This window comes from Centruroides vittatus, unplaced genomic scaffold (genome assembly GCF_030686945.1).
Source record: "Centruroides vittatus isolate TY-2023 unplaced genomic scaffold, ASM3068694v2 contig_986, whole genome shotgun sequence".
NCBI lineage: Eukaryota > Metazoa > Arthropoda > Arachnida > Scorpiones > Buthidae > Centruroides > Centruroides vittatus.
In genome coordinates, this window is record NW_027122655.1 from 501,110 (window position 1) to 521,657 (window position 20,548).

Here is a 20,548-nt window from a genome sequence, read left to right on the forward strand (position 1 = left end):
TCTGGTATTTTTTTTTTTTTTTCAATTTTTAACCTGCTGCGAGACAAAAAATCCCGAAAGTTCAAATAAACTCCGAGGATACATACAGTATGTCTTAAAAATAAACCCTTCCGGAGTTTAATCGAGAAAATACGGTATATATATATATATATATGTATATGTGTGTGTGTGTATATATTTTAGATTAATGTATAATTAATACAGAAATATGTTTCTTAATTATCTACAGATACGTCTGTTCAGTTATTACTGTAGTTTCATTTGTCTAGTTTGACTAATGATAAATTATTATAATGGCCTTTTCAATTAATGACGATTAAAAAGACATTAGCATTATTATATAAGGAAAAAATAAAAAATTAATGCTGATAAAAGGCTATTTAGTAGCAATAACTGATTTATTTTATTAGAAATGATTAAAAATGAAGTTTATAAATTGAGGAGTACTTTGTAAGAGTTACTCTTCGGAAATATTTATTTAAAAAACTAAATAAGATTAGATTAGTTTGATTTTCATTAGTTGAGGAAAAAATGCCAGAAATAAAGGCTAAAAACGATGCACTGTACACAAACTAAAGGATTTTATTATTAAATAGGAAAATATGGAACTAAGATAAGAATACTCACACAGGTACGTTGAATTCTTGGAGAGCTTGTCTGACAGAAGAATAAACAGTTTTGTTGTCGTGTCTGTAGTTATCTGTACACAGGGACTGAAGTTTATTCAGGTAGGTATCGAAATTATCGACATTGGGTTTGTCTTCAAAATTCGGTAGTCGGACGTGGTCTAACAGGGATATGAAATTGTTGCGGAGAGACTCGTAATATTCAGATAAATGGGTAGTCTTCTGGGCCAGAGATTGATTGTCCTAAGTAATAGAACGGTAAAAGTGAGATCTTTACTCGTCACCATCCTAATTTATTTAAAATAATTTCTAACGTTGTTGAACTTGCGCTAATAGAAACAAATAAGAGTCAGTCCTGTTACTTCTTTTAATATCGTGTGTGTGTTAAAATCGGTTTTCGTGTTTCGTGTGGCACGAGATCAAAACCGAATCCAATGCGTCCATCGGTACAAATATTAAAAACAAAACAAGTCCCATTTAAAATTTTAATTAAGAAATGGGCAATTAGCACATTAAAGCGAATTAGATCTGAATTTAAAAAATTAAAGAAAACAAAAAGATTGTTTTTCCCATGGCCCCTAGCGTATTTTTTTAAAAAACAATTACTATCGTTGCGACATATTAACCAGTTCCCTTCACGTGTGTATAGGGTCATCAGTATCGCAATTACTTTTACCCTGACAGTCATACGTATATGCTGTTCCATTTGGGTGATGTCAGTCCGAAGACGGTTCATTTCTGATTCCACTTTGGCATTGTATTCTTGTAACTCCATTATTTCTTCTTCTAATGCCTGAATGTCCGCATTTTCTTCGGTGTTATCTATCCAAAGAGAATGACATCGTCTTACCTTAATTGCTTTTTTGAATGGGTTTTGATCATAACTTTAATCATTGTATATTTGTATTTTTTGTATCTCGGTTGTGTGACTGATAAACCCTCCGTTTCCACTAGTGTTCACGTCATACCACGTTCTGCGTGTACGCGTACGGCGGCCTAATTTTTTCTAATTAACTCTAACGTTTGTTTATTTATTCATTATCCTTTCGATTCTTTTATTGTTTTGTACTCACGCTACACTTTATCCGATACGTATCCAATAAGAGAATACTGAAAATTGACTAGACTTAAATATTGTGTTGCGGTTTGCTAAATATTTATCTTTTATGGTTCTGAAATAACATTTTAATATTCGATTTGGTTGAACCAAACGTTCAAAAATTAAAGATAATTCGTGTTTTAATTCGTGTAATAATCGCGTCCGTGTTTACAGCGGGTGAATTAATGAAAGTCTCGGACCAGAGTGAAATTTCACCTCTGAACAAATAATAACTTACTTCAGTCCGATTTTCGAACGCATTTCTGACTTGGAAAAAGCATTATAATAAACTCGACTGGACTGTGTTTAATACAGTATTAGCAATTTAAACTGACGCTGGATCTCCCATTAACTCTACAATAGGCCCGAATGAAATGTTTAAGGAAAATACTTTCTCAATAAATTAGAAAATGTGATTTACATGTGGGAAAATAAATTGGATGGAATTGGTAGAAACTGCAAATTTTATTTCAACAAGAAAAAATGTAGCATTTTCGGAAAGCAAGTTAGAAAGAATCTTACTTAATTTCCGAAGAATTTCAAAATTTCTATTTTTACACTCGATTTTCCACGCAAACTTCTCGAAATGAATTGTAAATGTGGATAAAGTTCTAAACAAATAATAAAGATCGGGAATTTCGGAAAAGAAGAGAATAGGCCTAACTGTGTGTCGGTTTCCCTTTGAGTATCTTTTTAAAGGTGTGTTTTTTAAATACAAGTGAAGGAGGTTTGTTATCTTAAAGTGACTTACTTGTCGGTTGCGTTTTGACGGAAACGGCTTGAGGTTCGTCGTTCATGGGTTTTGTCTTTTTCAATAAATGCGGTGCTCTGGGACATCCCGATAAGCTTCGATGTGTCAAAAAAGTGCCGTTGGCGTGTCCCGTCCCGTCGCAACCCGGTGTCGGACAGCTGCACGAAACAACGGCGCATTTCAGTAGATTTGCCAACTAAAGTCCAAACTTGGTTTAATTATTAAATATTAAAAGAACTGACCTGACTCCTTCCGATTTCACCGATCTTCCGTCGGGTGCCACCGATTCGTGTCGAATTTTATTTCTGTTAGCCATCGGACAGCCGGATACGCTGCGGAATGGCGCGACATTTCAATTCTGCCTTTCCAAATTTTATTTTTTTGAGTAAAAAATGAGTAGAATTTACCTGCGATGCGACTGAAATTTTCCTGTCACGTGACCAGATCCGCCACACCCGGGAATTGGACAACTGAAAGAAAGAAATCGATGCGATAAGTAATAAAGAATTCAGTTGCGAGTTACGTAACGAGTTACGCTTACCGTAAAGGTTCGGATTCGTTCTTGTCGTCTCTGTGCAGCACTTTTTTGGGTCTGTTGGCTCTGGGGCATCCCGATAAGCTTCGGTGAGAAGAATAGTTTCCGGTGACGTGTCCGGAGCCGTCGCATCCGGGTGTCGGACACCTGGCAAGGAAATGACTGTGGATTGTGACGTCAAGTTACACGTTATTATATTCGCATCGACCATTTCAATAAATTGTATTAATTAATCTTAAATTTATTTAATTGGTTTAATTAAAAAATATATTCCCATTCCCGTTAATTTTCATAACAGTAATTTTACGAAGTACATTTCTGCAACTTACTTCAATTCCTGGTGTTGTGCTTGGATTTGGGAACGATCTGCATGAGGACAACCTGATATACTGTAAAATATATATACGGCACTTTAATTTGCTGCGATTCCGTTAAAAATAATCTCCGTTTAAAAAAAAAAAATTACTTTTTAATTAATCCGGGTTTCGAATTAATTTTGATATTAATTTTAGATTATTTCGTTAAGATTAATTTAACATGTCCTTATATGTAGCAGAACACAAGGATTTTGACGTAAGCCTACGTAATTCCCCAGAAAAATTTAACTCTTACTTAAGAAAGAAAGAAGCGGCTTTTATATTTTCTTTATTTACCTTCTATGCGTAGCGTAATTTCCGGACACGTGACCCATGCCGTCGCATCCGGGTGTGGGGCAGTGAATCAGTTCTCGTCCTTCCCGACTCCTGGACGTGGTCAGTCTGACCAGTTTGGGGGGTAGCGTCCTAAAGAGAATTTAAATCCTGAAGGCATTTACGTACAGTACGTTTCGGACGACGTAAATGTACGTACCGTACGTACATTTACATACGAAAGGCGCGGATACTTACTTATCGTGGTCCGTACTGAGCGGGCAGGTACTGGGTCGTCCGGGATCTTGATGGCCCACCGGGCTCTGTATTTGCGGATAGGGCGAGTGTCGCGCCAAACAGTGTTCCGAGGAATCCATGGCGCTGCATCGCCCGCCCATGACGGGGGAAGTTCTTAGAGCGGCGTGACTGGTGGAGAAGTCTACCGGTTCCGTTTGTTCCGCTTCGATCGAGTACATGGATTTCGGAGAAACCAGAACAGATGGTCTTTGGTCGTTGCCCACTCCATATATTTGCGAAGAACTACACAGGTAAAAGAACACGACACTTTAGTTTCACTCGGCAGGTGGGTTTCGTTTTTTGTAGCCGACAAAGCCACGAATTTTCGGCCATGGGCATAAGGAATAATACAGACAATGGACAAGGATTTGGTTTATATACGTAAATTAAAAAGAAGAACGTAAATCACCGTTTTTTTATTTTTCGTAACGGTTAAAAATCATTTATCAATAGCTGGATTAAGCGAGTAGCCACATAAATCACGAAGTAACGTAATTCGTCGGTAGATTTAAATCATTACGAACGAATAAAACTGCGATGGTTAAATGTAGTTGTGACCAAAGAGACATTTTTAAACGTACGTAAAGATGACAGTCGCTTGTTTCTTATTTAAAATTCCAAAGTTTCGCGTTATTATAATGCGGAGAACCGAATCGGGCAGTTGTTTAGAAAACGAAGTTTTATTACCCGGAACACACAAAAATTAGGCAATGAAAAATATTTCCACTCGAAAGTAAAACCTTTACGGTCAAAGAACGTTTCGTTTCCATCATTTTCCAAAACAAAACAAATTTCCAAATTTCGATTAGATCGTGGAAACAAATTGCGAAAATTGAAAACTTCCGATTTGGAAAGGACGACGGTTGGAGGAAGGCTGTGGAATTGTTTTTCGGAAATAATTTTGCAAAATCCGCCACGTCTTCGGCTCGTCCCATTTTAAAAATAAAAGTTTTAACAGCAGAATATTCTTTGGATGAACAAACGTAATCCAAACAAATTCGTTTTCGAATTTGTTTGGATTTACGTTTGTTCGTTGATTCGAATTCCTCTTTATCCGAATTTTTATTATCGGGTTTCTCGTATTAAAGTCGGTATTTCGGAGAATTCTTACCAAGTTGCGGATTTCAGAAATTGCCAGAGAAAATTTCCTGAATATTTTTGAGAGTCGGTACGAAAGTTTTCGGTGACGAATACCGAAAGGAAGGTGGTGGAGAGCTATGGGAATAGGTTTTAGGCTACGAATTTCCATCAAATTGGATTAGTGAAGCGCAATTAATCGATAATTCCGTCGGAAAAGAATTAAATTCCAACGAAAAAATATTTTTGCCGAATTAGGAATTACCTATTTTTTAAAAAAAAACGGCTAAGAATTGACACTATTTTTCCGGGATAATGTTAGCCATTACGTGGCCCATTCTCACGCTCTTCCGGTATAATGCGCTACAAAGACGTTTTTCCACCTTTCTGTAATAGATGGAAAAACATCTTCCACCCACAACTGGGAAATTATTATTTACTGCTTTAACGACGTACGGTGGTTCAGGTTTTCGTAATTTTAGTAATAAGCTAGGTGTAAGAAGTGTTACGGCGCTGCTCGAAGCTATACTTCGTGGCACCTTCCCCCGGAAAACACGGTACTATAAAGACCTGTGCGCGTTATTAAATTGGTAGTAACAAAACGATAAAATTAGAAAAAATTCTTAGGTAAGAAATAATTACAAAAATTAATCTCAGAAAAATCGGAAAATGTCTGTCGGTGCGTGGGGAAGTGGTAAGAGAAACCCACTCCTAACTAGGTGTTAGATGTGCAAACGACATCCGGAAAGACAATCCCTCGAGCCCGGAGACAAACCTATTTGGACACCGATTTCTATTGTGCACTTTTTGGATTTTCGTTTATTACCGCAATTCCCAGAAGTGATGCAAAAAACAGAAGTGTTTTATTCCATTCCATCTTACAATTCTTTTTAATTGTTCGCGGAAGTTTTGACGAAAAATCTTTAATAGTTTATTTTATAAACGAGAATGTTTTTGAAAATAACGGAAAAACGGGGCATTTGGAGATGTTTTTATTTATGGGTTGGAGGTTAGCGTTTTCTTTTTCCGGTCGGGCGGGGAAATTAAAAAAAAAAAAAAAACGGAGTAAATAGCACAAAACGGTTTGCGGGGAGGGAACAGGCGGGTTTAATCAGTGCGAGAGACAACGATGCGCCGACAGTTTAAAGGGAAACGCGCTCGATCTATATAATTAGCATAACGTTATTAATTCGAACGTCTTTATTATAGAACCATACGGAACATAAAGTGCTAATGTCGGTACTTGTACCGTTGGACCGGCTCGGTCACAAACGGCGCGCTGTTTGCCGATTTCGTCGAAACAATCCTAGTACATATTTGGAAATATCTGCAAATAGCTCGCAACGTTAATGATATGTAAAATAAATCATTACGTATAACCATTGTTATCATCGAGACGCCAAACGACCAGATTATCCGTCCGTTGGCATTAATCTGATTTGCCTTCGTTAAAGGTTTTGCACATTTTCGCCTTACTTGCGTTTCCCGTCTTCTTTATTGCTCCAAACCCGTCTTTTTTCGTCTTCGACTCGACTTGCCAAGATCGGGTTCGATCGCCGGCCGCTCAATCCTAATATTTCGGGACCTCTCGAAACAATAAAAAAGAATTTCAAAAATTGCGTCGTCCCTTCGACCTCGCCTTAAATCGAAAAGGAAGCGGCGGACTCCCAAATTTTATTACATTTCTAATTCGCTGGTCTCGTATTAGGCGAAATGGCAAAGTTTAGTCAAATCGATAGATGGAATTTTGGAGAATGACTCGATTGTACGAGAAGCGCGGAAAAGGCCCGGCTAGCGCTCCCTCTCGGTAAAGGTGTAAGAAAACTTTGCCGCAGTCCAACGTAATAGCTAAAAAGATAATTATCGTGTTTATTGTGTACAGGCACAATGAAGTGACATTTTTCTCAACACTAGGCTAGTTGAATCTTTTATTTATTTAGTTAGTTTAGTTTAGTTTAGTTACATCAACATAATTATCGTGGTTGAAACGGCTACAGAGAGGAACGAAGTGTCTCTCGCCACCCCCGATGGAGAAAAGGAGAAAAATCCCAGCGGGAATGGGCTACGACGGGATCGTTTGGAACTAGAAATTTAATACAAGTAGACTCGGAATTAGGCGGCTTTTACTCCGGGAAACGTCGGTAATTGCGTAGGGTTCAACTTACTTAATTTTGGCTAAAGCGTACAAAAGAGAAAGAAACGGACGCATTCCGCCAGTTTTTTACGCAGAATTTTCGTTACGAAAGAACCAATCGGATAATTCCAGGGTATAATGGAAAAATTTTCAAAAGATGGAACGGAAAATGGTGCGTTTTCCGAACTCGGCGGAGTTGGAGAAATGGAGGAAGAGCCGAGAGCGAGGTAAGATGCCGTAGGAACGGAAGCACTTATAATAAAGGGAAACCCAAATTTGGCACGGGCGTGTGCTTGTGCACTTACTTGCCGTCGGTGCTTAGGTCGACAGGTGGAAGAGAAAAGGCACTAGATGCGGTCGTCGACGGATCCACCTCCCTTTCCGAATTCTTGGTCGACAGATTTATGGCGGTGGGCGCCGACTCGAACTGGATTCTGAGAGAAGGAGAAGAAAAGAAAAATCTCGTCTCATTTTCAGATCTAACTTTAAAATCGCGACGGCCATTGCCGCCAAACAGTAATTATTCCTCCTTTATTTAACGTCGAAGGGGACGGAAACGTGGCAGGCTTTTCCTTCCCTACGGCAAAGCCGGCCGGAGTCGGTGGCAATGTAAATATTCCGCCCGATCGTGCCATATTTGGGTTTTATGATATTTTAGTACAAGTGCTTGTCGTTTAAAAGAAAAGGTTAGGGGGAAAACAGGAGACTCTCACCTTTGTTTGTCCAAGTCGGATTCCGTCAATTTAGCTTTGGGCGTTACATATCTCTGATAATACCTGGAATTTTCGTAACCATACACCGACTGGGGCGACATTTGTCTACAGTACACGTCCTCTTTCTCGGGCTGGTTGACGTAACACGGATATTTGTAGTCGTCCACTTCCAACTGTTTGTTGTAGCAAGAAGGTCGAAGAAGGCCGTCGAAAGACGTCGGACCTGCAATCGGGTTTCCGCTCGAATATTAATGGCTCGGCAGGTTTAAATTTCGCGACGGGAGAAGCAGAGAAATACCTACTTTGAATCAGCGGTTTGTAATTAGATGCGTGTTCCTTCTGCGCCATTTTTTCCATGGCGGCGATGGGACAACCGGAAATGCTAAAGAAACGGAAAGTAGAATGCGTTACGGAGAGTCGGGCGGAAAGAAGTAATTAGCGTTTTTAGGAAAGGTTTTTCACCTTCTGTGCGTGTTCCTACAGGTATTGACGTGTCCGCGGCCGTTACATCCCGGAGTGGGGCATCTGGCGGGTTAAAAAAAAATAACCAGAGTAATTAGCGGAGCGAAACGGCATTAGTTAAAGACAGTTCGTTAGAGTAGTTATTAACATTTCACGCGTAAACAGAAACCATTGTTTATAATGCGATGTGGTTATTCCGATCCGTTCCGTCCGCATCGATTGTCGGACCAATTAAACGGCTACTGCAATGGGATGCACGGCCATTCCGCGCAACGCTCGCTAATTAATATAGTAACTCGGCCGAATATAACGATTTTCTAAAAGTTATATTACACTTACTTGACTAGTACATCGTTCATTGCCAAGGCTGCGTTTAATAATGGAAAAATACGTTAATTCGCGGATACGTGTCTAAACGCTAATAAGTGGAAAACACTCACCGTCCGGCGTCGCTCGCTCTTTTCTCGAACAAGTCACGCTGCGGGGCGAGAAAATACTCGGTTACCATTACCAGTTACAAACATAGAAACAAAGAGAGCAAGCAAAAGAAAGCGAATTTTCACCTTCTGGACTGAGAGTACATCCCCGTCAGGTGACCGCTTCCGTTGCACTCCGCCGCCGAACACTTCCCGTCTGAAACACAAAAGGACCACGTTACTTTCGTTCGGACCCCGCCGCAAAAGAAAGTATAAGTCTCCAACACGGCAAATACGTCATCGATGACAATTAACGACAAGGTATCGGCATCGACGGCCGATCGATAACCTCGCCGACCCGAAACGACCGCCGCGCGACGTAACCCATCTTGGCGCGACTTTTTCGCTGGGAAAAAGCTCTCACCTTCGGGGGCGAAAGCCGCGGCCACAAAACCCGGTTTCGTTAGGAAACGGGCCTTTGGCTAAAGCCAAGAGGCGTGGGATAAACGGGAACGAATAATCGGAGGCGTTAATTACGCTCGGGTGGCCGGAAGTCCACCCCGGAGACCGGAGATCCGCCGAGCGCAATTCCCGAAATTAATCTGTTCCCCTCTTCGTTAAATCCCCCCGGACGCCTGTTTTGGGACGACGGAAAAAAACGCACCCGCCAGGCTCCGGCGTCGGACAGAGAAGACGGCTTTTTCGGCGCCAATTTCCCGACCTTTCTTTAGAGAAATTTTCCCAGGGTCAGAGGTGGCGGAAGCCGAAATTTTTCCCGGAGTAGGGAACGAAAGGGCGCCACGACCAGGGTGGGCCACCCGCAGGGGAATAGGTGGGCGCGCGTCGCCGAGCCGAGGCGCGCGCCAAAATTTCTGGTCAATTTTCCATCGATTAGATCGGAATGAGTTTTGTTTCCGGCGGAAGCGACGATTCGATCGCTTCGTTCCGGCGATAATATCCGGAAATCGGAATTGGAAAAGCCGACGGGTAGAGACGCGGCGTGGCTGCCTTTTTCGGAAGTCGGCGGGCGACTTAATGGGAGACCGCGCGCGCTTTTAAATCGAAAAATCTTCCCCGGATTTAAACGCGCAAGTATGCGTTTTGCAAATTTCCAACTCATTTCCGTCCGTCCCGCGCTTCAGTCCGTCCTCGCCCCGGGAATTTCCGGCTAATTTTCTCAATTTTAAGACCCCAGCCGCGGGGAAATCCCGGCCGGGGGCGAAAAAGACGTGGCGCGCGGACACGAACCAGGGAAGCGCCGTCGCGCAGCGCTGGATTAAGTCGGTCGACGGTCATCGTTTATCCGTCGTCAATCGTTCTTCCGGACCCGGCGGACGGCGGAATCGACGGGGGTTTTTGCCCGAGCTTACCACGCGCCGATCCGCGCCCTCTCCCGCCGGAACGGATGGTCCGTCCCCAAATCGGCGCGGTTGTCTCGGCGCGCGACGTGGGTAGAAAAAGTAAAATCTGGACTCGGCCACGGGCCGGAAATCGGATACGGGTGGAGCGGAGAGAGGAAACAGGAGCGATAAAGCTTTAAAGGCGGATGACCACCCGCCGGGGGAGCGGGGAGTAGACCTACCTCGAACGGCCACCAGCCACGCGGCCCGAAGAACGCGGAAATTCTCCCACAGGTACGGATGGTACATGACGGTGGAGTCGATCGCACGTGCGCTTCGTCACCGACTGACGAGCCGCTGCCGCTCCGAGCCCTTCCGATAATTACGAATCGTCCGACGGCAGCGCCGCCTCCGACCCCTCCACCGGATTAACCTATCCGTCCGTTTATTACGCGATTCGTAAATCACGTGACGACCGCGCGAGCGACGAATGCGCGTCGTCGCCCGTCGGTTCCGGCGGCCAGTCCGGCGCGGACAACCAGCCACCGCCGGTTAATCGACGCCTTCCCCCTTTCTTACCGTTTTCCGCCGGCAGTTAACTTTTAATTGGAGAGAAGGGTGGAGACGGTCTTGCCGACATTTTAATCCTTCGGTCGTTTAGCTACCGACCGTCGGAGGCCCAGGGGGTGCCACGCCGCGCTAGCGTCCAATCCCGGAACCCGAGATATTGGGAGATTTCGTTTGGCGGGTGAGGGATGCTTTTATTTCGGAAACGAGTGGGCGCGGAAAACTCCTTCCTCGGCGGCCAGCAGGGGGAGTGAGTTTCAGGAATCTGTTAGAATGAAATGCCTCCTCCCCCGAAAATCTCTTCTTTCCGCCGCCGCGTGCGGGAGGCGCGTCGGACCGACCCGGACCGTCGGCGCCACGCGGCGGAGAAGAGTCGACCGCGCGCGCCGGTAATTATCCGGCGTAACGAAGTGGCGGCGCTCGGTCTTTCTTTCGTCGGAACGCCGGACTAATTCCGAAATAACTAATTTGTCGGACTCATTAAGTCTCGGAGCGTCGCCGCCGCCGCTGGAAAGGGCGAAGGTCGAGCGGACCCATGCCCGCGTTCTTTGCGGGAAACAGTCTCCGCCCGGAAGGGAAGCGCAGTCATCCGTCCCCCATCCATCGTCCCCCGAAATTTTGTCGGCCGGACTCCGCCCGGATTAGTCCACAAAAGGAGTGCCGGGTAGGACCGGGCCGCGGTCGATGGGTTCCCCCCCCGATCGTTCCTCCTCCCATCGGGCCGAAGGAGAAACGGAAGTGGTCCGCGGCGGGCCGCCGCCACGGTCGGCCGACGTAGGACTTCCGGAGCGGAAGAGGAAGTAACGCACCGCGCCATACCTGAAGTGGCGTTCGGGGAGTCGGGAGGAGAAAGGGGACAAACTACTTCCGGTCGGGGAAGGCGACCGGAGAAAAAGCCGACCGTTGGAGAAGGGTCAATCCCCTTTCCGTCGCAGGGAAAGTCGACCACTACGGTTCCGTTCCGTGGAAGGTTTTTCCGCCGTCTTTCGGGAGGCGGGAATTACCCCCAGGGGACCAGAACCGGAAACGACGACCGCGGCCCGCCTGGTTCCGTCGACCAAAGTAATCGCTTTTAAGGCCTTAGACATCGGCACCGTCCATCCCAAGCAACTCTTTCGTCGTCGTCCGGGATTTTTTTTTTTTTTTTCTTTCCGTTTTTGCCCCTGGCCGGCGCGGCTTTTTTTACCCCACGCCGACGGGAGAAGTATCGATAGAAGTCGCCGTTAAGTCGAGTCTTTTTCCGAATCTGCTTCCGTTTCCGCTAAAGTCGAGGACGGGTCCGGCAGCGATCGGGCTTATAGTTCCCGGCCGAGAGGGCGATAAGCGCCCGGGACAGGGTGGAGCCGCCATACTTTTCGGAAGAGCGGGAAAATGAAAAGAACAAAGCGCGAGAGAGAAGATGGGAGAGAGACTAGGATTTGGAATCTGCGGTTTATTTCCGTTCCCACTGTTTAAAGAAGAGAGAATCGTCTTTCCGACGTTAACAACCCGGCCACCGAGTTGGGTGGGGGTCCTCTTCCGTCTTGGGCAAGAGGAAAGAATTCGGCCGGAGCCGAACTTTCAAACTGGAAAGTTAGCGGAAACTGCGCCTCGGTCAAAGTTTGGGTAAAGCCAAAGATAATTTTCTGGCGGTCAGGAGGCTTCTCTTACCCTCCCTCGCCTTTTTTCCTAGCGCATTTAATGTGCAAATGGGAAATTGCCAACGACGATTTTTTTGATACGGCCAGACCAATCGACGTTCTTTCGCTAAGTTTTTTTCGCTGTCGGCAATTTTCCGGAAGGAAGGAATTTGGCTACGAAATTACCGGTGGTGCTTTTTCGTTAAAGGAGATCGGCACCCAATTACCTGGCGTGTACCGTAGTTTACAGCTATCGATAAATGTTGCCGTTGGTCCAATCCGGCCGTGCCGGCGTTTCTCGCCGGTAACGACAGCTCCGTTGTATTATACACTACGTATACTGGAAATTTACTATCGTTTCGAATACGAGCCACACCATTATTCCCACCGATATTTTCTATAATGTTAATGGTAACGTAAGTTTAATACTTTTTACTGTAACGGAAGTGCTGACCCATTGGTATTAGCCAAATTTTTAATCCCGGGTGTAAAAAAGACCGTAAAGTGTCCGACCGGTTTATTCCGTGCCGGTTCGTCCGATACCGTAGTAAATTTCAAAACCTTCAAAAATTCCATTACGTTACCTCTTCCCTTTTCCTACCGGCCATTTTTGTATCCAGTTTATTCGTTTGCTCCTATTAGCCGAGGATTCTTTCTGCCGGGCTGCAATTTCCACCCGTTTCGGCAGCGTTTTAAATTAAAGTAGAGTAAAAATAGGAATGGTGGCGATTTACGGGAAAGGCGTTGACGTGTCTGAGAAAGCGCCAGAGTGTAGTTTACGTTAGCGTCTTTTACACGCTATATAAAGGACGACGACGGAGAATTTTTACGTAATGCACAGGAAATATTAGTGAGGTTAAGGCCGAAGTTTTAAACGCGAAAACGTGTACGTCGGACGTTCAGCGCCGCTTTCCTGTAAATCTAGAAGTTCGTGAAATGTCCTACGTGCACGTTTTCGTGTTTAAAACTTCGGCCTCAACCTCGCCATTTATCCGTCCTAAATATTAATTATTATCGGACCGGAAACAATTGTACCGAAGGACGATTCGGTTATCTGTTTTTGACACGTCGGGCCTTGGTCGAATATAACGGAGCGGCGGGATTAATCCCGGCCAAATTCCCACTACCAGAAAGTAAAAGAAGGGATGAATTCGGACCCGTGGCCCATTCCGGCCCACATTTCCCACCGCCGACCGTAGGAGAGAAAAAGGGAAGCTTCGCTCTCTGTACTTTTTTCCGGGATGCCGGAAGTAGGTCCGGCGAGATTAATTACCCCGGGTGGTTTTTCCCCCTACTCCGTAACCACGGCGAAGGTGGTCTAGAACAGGGGTGGCCAACAAGTCGATCGCGATCGACTGGTCGATCGCTCGCAATGTCTTGACTTAATGTGTTACACTTGTAACCGAACGTAACGTGTGAATGTAACGAGCAAACGCAACAGTATGCATGCAGTTATTACGCGACTCATAGAAAAACACAGCCATTTAGCTTGAATATTTGATACTGTCATACGTCAACCGAGAAAAATATCCCAGTATCACCAAATGTAGCGAATATATTTATTTTTATTTCGGATCTACATACCTGTGTGAATCAGCATTTTCATACTTAAAGTTAACGAAGACTAAACAACGTTCTGTCCTGACTGATTACCATACTGAGGACTCATTATTACCATCTTTGTCAGGATATACACCTAATTATGATTCCTTGCTTAGAGACATGCAAACTCAGTCCTTCCATTAATATTAAGGTAATAAAATAAATTCGAAATCTGTCTTTATCTGTAGCTAATTTGAATTAATAAATATTGTTAATAATTACTCATGTTGTTTTAATTTCCCTGGACGTGAGTTTATTAGCCGTGAGTTTATTGGTGAGTTAAATAATTATGTTGTTTTTTACTTAGGTAGATATACAAGGTGTTTCAGTACGAGATGCACGCACTCCTGCGAGCTATTGATAGATTAGCAAAAAATAAATCTAAAAATGATAAATTTTCCTGGCCCAAAAAATTCGCGAAAGTGAAGTCTTATAATCAAATCATCAGCCATGCTGTGCATTTTTATAACAACTTTTTCATATTTACGAACAAATAGTACCACAACTTATACATTGAAATTGATTTTTAAATAATTATATTATATTTTAAGTTACTAAAAATCTATCTTGTAAAAGAATCGAAAAATAGAATTTTTTAGGTACCGCCTGTACGGAATGAACTCGTAGCTGTAAATATCAAAAGTTGGGTTTGGAAATTTATTTTCATTATGAGCCCATATATCGAAAACTTAATGAGTGATTTAAAAAATAAAAAATGGTTTTAAACATATATTTTGCTTATCTACCCCATAGCCCGCGGGAGTGCACCTCGTACTGAAACAGTGTACATAGTACGTATTTCACACCTTTCCCTCCCCACTTAGACTATGCCTATGACAACAAGTCGATCGCGACATATTTTTAAGATAAAAAGTAGATCTTATGTACATAAAAGTTGGCCACCTCTGGTGTAGAAAATATAACACTACGCCGATGTGTAAAACAAAAAGAACCGGTCAGATTATAGGATTAGGACGAAGAAATATTTTTGCCTTTTTCGAAAAACAATTAAACGTTAATAAGTAGCAAATTACGTCAACCGGATAATCGAATGACGCGGAAGACCAGGATTCCCGTTTTAAGTTTAATTCTGCGACGTGTGCCCGATCCCGGCCACCAGGCGTATTAATGAAGTTTTACCAGGTGGCCCTACCCCACCGTTCCCGTAGCTAAATATTGTATTCGGCAGGATGGTCCCGTTATTACTTTTGTTGTTCTTTTTAAAAATGAAAACCATTTCGATACGATCCTCTGCCCGCTCCTGAATTTGTTCGTTAATCTACGCCAAACGTTGGCGTCTCTTCCGATTATCGACTGCCGAGGAAGCGAAAATGGCAGACAATCCCCGTCTCTATCTTCCATGCGCTTCTTGCCAATACCAGGATAAAATGGAACCGGCTATATCCAACCGTTTGTCGGTCGGCTGTTTTTATGTCACACGGACAAATCGGAGGGGTGGAAATGACGTAATTCGGCGCGCGATCTCTACCTCCGGGTCCCGCCCGACGCGTAAAAATTGCCAGGGTTATAATATTCTGGGGCCGGTAGCCGGTACTGGAGGCTGGTTGCCTACGCCGTGAAAAATTCTTAGGACTAAGAGCCTGTAACTGCTAGGCGCATCTACTAGCGCGGTATGGCGTAACAAACGATTTCTCTGCCAGGATGCGCCAAATACCGTTTTATATTTTGAAACGAAAAAAGATTTAGGGCTGGATCACGTTCCGCGGCTGGAAAACTGTCCATTTTTCAGCTTGTGGCCGCGGGACTTTCCATCGGGACCGCTACAACTACCGAGTATCAAATATGGGCTGATCCGCGGGACCCATTGCCCGTAAGGTTTGGTCTCCTAGTTTTATTACGAGGGGGAGGCCGTTAACAGTTTGTCCCGGTATTTAATAACTTTCATTTTGGATTTTTCCGTAATTTAAATACGATCCGTGGTTTTACTGGTTAATTTTCCATAGAGAATTTTGGAGCGTGTTATTTGCCACGTCGCCACGAAAAACGTTTTAGGTTACGTTAGCGAATGTACGAAAACGAACACAAGACGTTCGCACTTATTGTAGAATATATAACAGTTCCAATTTTTAAATCGGAATTTATCACTAGATAAAAAATTTAACGGTAAAGACGTTCGTTTTTGTCTGGTAATTTTTGTAAAGAGTAGAAACGAAATAAAGAGTGAAGGCCAATGGAAAGTGACGGAACCGGAAGTACTTTTTGTCGTAAATTCGCCACCGGTTGATAACGCCAACGAATAAAATGAAGCTTTATCCCGGTTATAACGAAAACTTTTAATAAGTGAATTAAGAGTTGTAAGAGGAAAAAGAAAATATCGTGGATGGGTTTCGCAACTTAAAACTACCAGAAATTTCGGATATTTAGGAAATTTCGCCCTATAGGAAATTTGAAAGACAACTAGAATTTGTTGTAAGTACGTAAACGAGAAACGATCTTTGTGCCGTAAGACAATGCGGTTCCGAATTATCTTTCTTCCAAAGTTACTCTTTAAGAAAGAAAATCATTTTCAATTTTCTGAAACCGTGTTTTTTTAGTTACAATCAAAAGAAAAATATATTAAGATTTTCGCGAGTTACGTAGATAAGCAACCAGTCGCTTAACTTTCCCGGCAAAATTAAAACTGCGTATGTGGCGCCATCTGTTACGATATTTTATTTTTAAAACTTTTTATATTTTTGTTATAAAATGACAAAAAGCTTAATTTTGAGAAAAGGGACGGGTTTTGTAAAAAAATATTGTAAATGGTAATAACCAGCAAAATCGTCAAGTCCGACCCTACTTGAGATACGATGCACGAGCCTCTTTACTCCCACCCCTCGAACTTTAACCTTTAATGGCATCGGTTTCCTAATACACAAACATCCATGGAAAATTTCAGAAATTTTCGTCAAAAAGCACGGTGAACAAAATCGTGCCCCCACGCACACTAGCATCCATTCATACGTACAGAAATTACTCCCGAATCTATTTTGCATTTATCCACGTTTCAAGGTGTCCCGAGTCCAAAAATTAAAAATCTCGGGGATCATTTTTTGACCCGTGGTCATACTTTTCCTCTCTCTGTCATATATAATATGGCCGGGAAAGTAAAAGTGCCATGTTTTGATTAAGGCTACAGTGCAAGAAAATTTATTTATTAATACATTACGCGCGATTCTGTGTACCATATAGAAAAACGTAACGGACGCAGTCTTAAAATTTGACTTAAAGTAATTCGAATGGACATTTGCTCCGTCTATTTTGACTTTTTGGATATGACGACGACCCTTTCCGTTAACTGGAAAGCCGAGAACTCCTCTTTGGGGCCCTGAGGATTCCGTCCGAATTTGTCGTCATCGATTACCATTTTATCCGTTCCCGGAAGGATTAAATTTGTTGCCTTTGTAATATTATTATTTTAACGGGAATAAATAAAGCAGAAGAATAAAGCGTAGGCTACGATATTTGACAGAAAATTGCGTATATTGTCAGGATAGGAGCGAGTAGGAGAAAATACAGAGGCCGAAGTTGGAAAAAGAAATGACTGAAGTCAACTTTTACACCTAACGCGTCGGTGCGACGTACGCAACACTGTCTATCGTAGCGCACCTGTCTGCAATTTCCATTTCGTCCCGTAGATCAGTGGTTCTTAACCTTTTTATACTCGCGGCCCTCCAAATATTTCATAATTTTTTGTGACCCCCATTTTTTTAATAATTTATATTTGTTAAATTATCTATAATAAATTGATTTTTTATTATTGCTTTATTTTTTATATAATAAATGTAAATCATAACTTTATTATTTCATTATCTATTTAAATAACATTCAAACTTCACAATTAAACATAAAAACTTATTAATTTTTAACAGAAAATAAAATAAGAAACATGTCAATGAATCGATCCAAAGTCGATGCTAAAACTAAACTTGTCGTAAAGATTTTGCATATCTTTTGCAAAAATATTTAAATTTTCAAAGCCTACTACTAAGCCTACTATTTTTCCTAATTATTTTTAAAATTTCAAGCATTAATAGTTTCTTTGAATTACTTTGGAATAAAAAACGCAAATACTGCAGTGTAAGTAACATATTTGCATTTATTTCTTCTGTACTAACAAAGTTGTATGTAGGAAGAAATAAGAAATAAATAAAAAAAAACTAAATAGGAAAAACTTTATCTTTCTTATTTCACTTTTCATACGACATTCGGTTATACATCAATTTTCTTTTTATTATATTATGAAGGAAATTTTGCATAATTTGGCGGCCCCCCTGTTAAGAATCGCTGCCGTAGATGACCACGGAACGGGTGGCCTCATATAGTGTATTTCACGCAAAGGGACCGAGCGGTGGTGGGTGGGGTAAAAGAGTGTTGGGCTTAACGAGGATTAAAAGAGACAAGTCGTAAGGAATAAAATTCCCTTGTAAAAAGATCCCGTGGTGTAAGAGCCTACCGATGGCCGAGTGAATAAATTCACCGAACGCCGGTAGTGAGTCAACGGGCCGGTCAGGTGGACTTTTCCGGACTTTTTTCGCGTTAATATCGTCTAAATCAGTCTCCTTAAAAGACCTCCCGGGAGACATTGCCCCTCGGCAGATGACCCAAGCGTGGTGTTTCCGTAACTACGTAAAACAAACCAAACTCGTGCCGTAAAGGAGGGGGGTCTGGCGCAATCTATTTTAACGGTAAACAACCCGAATACCTAAATTGGACCGCCAGTACTCGGGGCTATGGAAATTGTACGTATGTCGGTGACCGAGTCTAGATATAGAAGTTATTAGGTTTTTGTTTTATTCGTATATGGCAAGGCGGGGAGAGAGGGTTCCAGGTATTTACTAAATAAGTAAACAATATTAAAATATTATATATGCGCCTACAACGTGTATCTAATTTGTTCGTCCACCCCCTTTCGAACTTTCGCCGACCCGTAAGAAAGGAAAATATCGACACGGTGGGAATAGTCGGCGCGAAAAGCGAAATTAGAAAACTTACCCGATAAACCCTGGATTTAACGGACTAATTGGGGAAAGGGGCATGGCTATTGCCGAAAGTCTATTAAATCGAATGAGTTTTAAACGTATTTTAATTTAAAAAAATACTTAAAATGTGTTTAAATGTTGTTACGACGTATAAGTACGAATAAAATTATATAGAGTACTGTACATTGAGTAGGCCAATTTATACTCCGGAAATCATCGTTCCGAGCTTTTAGCACCCTCTGCCAATAAAAAAAGGTCTTCGTTAAATAGAAGGTTTACTGTAGTTTGGCATTTATTGGACGAGCGTAGCAATTTACGAGAAAGTTTTAATAAAAGTTCTTTTCCTTCCCGCGTTATAAATTAGACGGAAATCTTTTGTTAAAAGAGCTGGCCGTTAATTCCTCTTTTTTTGGTAAAACGACTGTATTTCGATTGGTATAACGAAGAAACAAGCATTCTTTTAAATCGTCCGTCGAGCTCTGAGACCGGCTTAGATTAGAAGTCCGACTAACGACGTCACCCGCACCGTCGCTATTAATAGACTACAGAGATAATAAAGTGGAGGGTAAGACGGAGGCGCCATCTGTTATCCTTTTTCGGAAATAACGAAAACGTTACAACGAAACGAATAGAAACAAATGGCGGGATGTTTTGAAGAATAGAATACAGGCAGGCCTCCTACAACGCGGTAGATACGTTCCTTGAAAATACCGCGTTGTGGGAAATCGCGTTATAGGAGACACCAACTTAATACAAAAACTGGGATTCAGTTCTAAAAAGAGAAAAACTGCCTTTTATGGTGTAATATTTTCATCATTTTTTAAATTTATGTACATAAAAAGCTTAAATAAAATTCAACATCATATAAAAACTAAAAAGATTATGATTTCAAGTCAAAATCAAAAAGAAACATAATGTTATGCTCAAATTCAGTCCTCATCGTCACTTATTATAGTTGTTCGAGAATGTTTGACTGGCCTTATTTCAAGATCTGAGCTTGTTCCATCAAGTTCCACTGCACTTATGTGATCCGTTGCGATTTTTCTGTTATGTGAAAGATAATTCGTTTCTAAATACCCTAAACCGCGTTGTAAAAGTACCGCGTTGTAAGAAAATTTCCGTATTTTTCCAACCGCGTTGGAGCGAAAACGCGTTGTAAAGGTACCGCGTTGTAGGAGGCCTACATGTAACCGTTTTTTACTTAAAACGTAAATCTCACTTTTTCTTCCGAACGTGGTGGAAAAAGTCGAATTTTATTAACGCTTCTGACCAAAGGACGGAAAGGAATTAAGATTTCGGGGCTTTCCGTCACGCGTTCATTTAGGACTATAGGGGAAACTCCAGAACTTCTACAACTCCGTTTAAAAATACGAGCGATTATTTATTATGACGTGGTGGCCATGCCGAATGAAATTTTTAAGCATCTTGTAATTTAATCGCGTCACTTCCGGCCCAGCCCGGAAATTCGTATACAGGGCCTCCGTATCTGGCCTGGGTTTTAGTCCGTTTAACACTATTCTCGAGATTAATAAAGAACACAGACAGTGAGAATGTATAGGTCGGCAGTTTTCAAATTGCAACCAATTAAAAATGCCAAGAAAAACGGGTTATCGGAGTAACCGTAAGCCATGATTTCATTGGGTTCCCATTTTGATATTTAACTTATTAAAATTCAGTCCTAACATCATCGTCGTATCGA

General features: G+C 42.2%; 2 protein-coding genes across 2 annotated transcripts in view; both read right to left on the bottom strand.

Annotated features, from left to right (window-relative positions):
• Positions 1-20,548, bottom strand: part of LOC136985992 (CDK5 and ABL1 enzyme substrate 2-like) — a 390,978-nt gene that overhangs the window by 326,922 nt on the left and 43,508 nt on the right. The gene's annotated exons all lie outside the window — the stretch shown is intronic.
• The window catches only part of LOC136986013 (myelin transcription factor 1-like), a 67,236-nt gene that overhangs the window by 3,366 nt on the left and 43,322 nt on the right, over positions 1-20,548 (bottom strand). The window contains exons 7-21 of the mRNA XM_067283462.1: positions 8,887-8,956; positions 8,764-8,801; positions 8,663-8,690; positions 8,324-8,386; positions 8,164-8,243; positions 7,862-8,084; positions 3,899-4,180; positions 3,665-3,793; positions 3,341-3,400; positions 3,018-3,158; positions 2,884-2,946; positions 2,719-2,808; positions 2,477-2,634; positions 1,303-1,448; positions 628-869 (exon numbers count right to left, since the gene is read on the bottom strand). Coding sequence (XP_067139563.1) covers positions 628-869; positions 1,303-1,448; positions 2,477-2,634; positions 2,719-2,808; positions 2,884-2,946; positions 3,018-3,158; positions 3,341-3,400; positions 3,665-3,793; positions 3,899-4,180; positions 7,862-8,084; positions 8,164-8,243; positions 8,324-8,386; positions 8,663-8,690; positions 8,764-8,801; positions 8,887-8,956 — 1,813 coding nt within the window. The remainder of the gene's footprint in view (positions 1-627; positions 870-1,302; positions 1,449-2,476; positions 2,635-2,718; positions 2,809-2,883; positions 2,947-3,017; positions 3,159-3,340; positions 3,401-3,664; positions 3,794-3,898; positions 4,181-7,861; positions 8,085-8,163; positions 8,244-8,323; positions 8,387-8,662; positions 8,691-8,763; positions 8,802-8,886; positions 8,957-20,548) is intronic.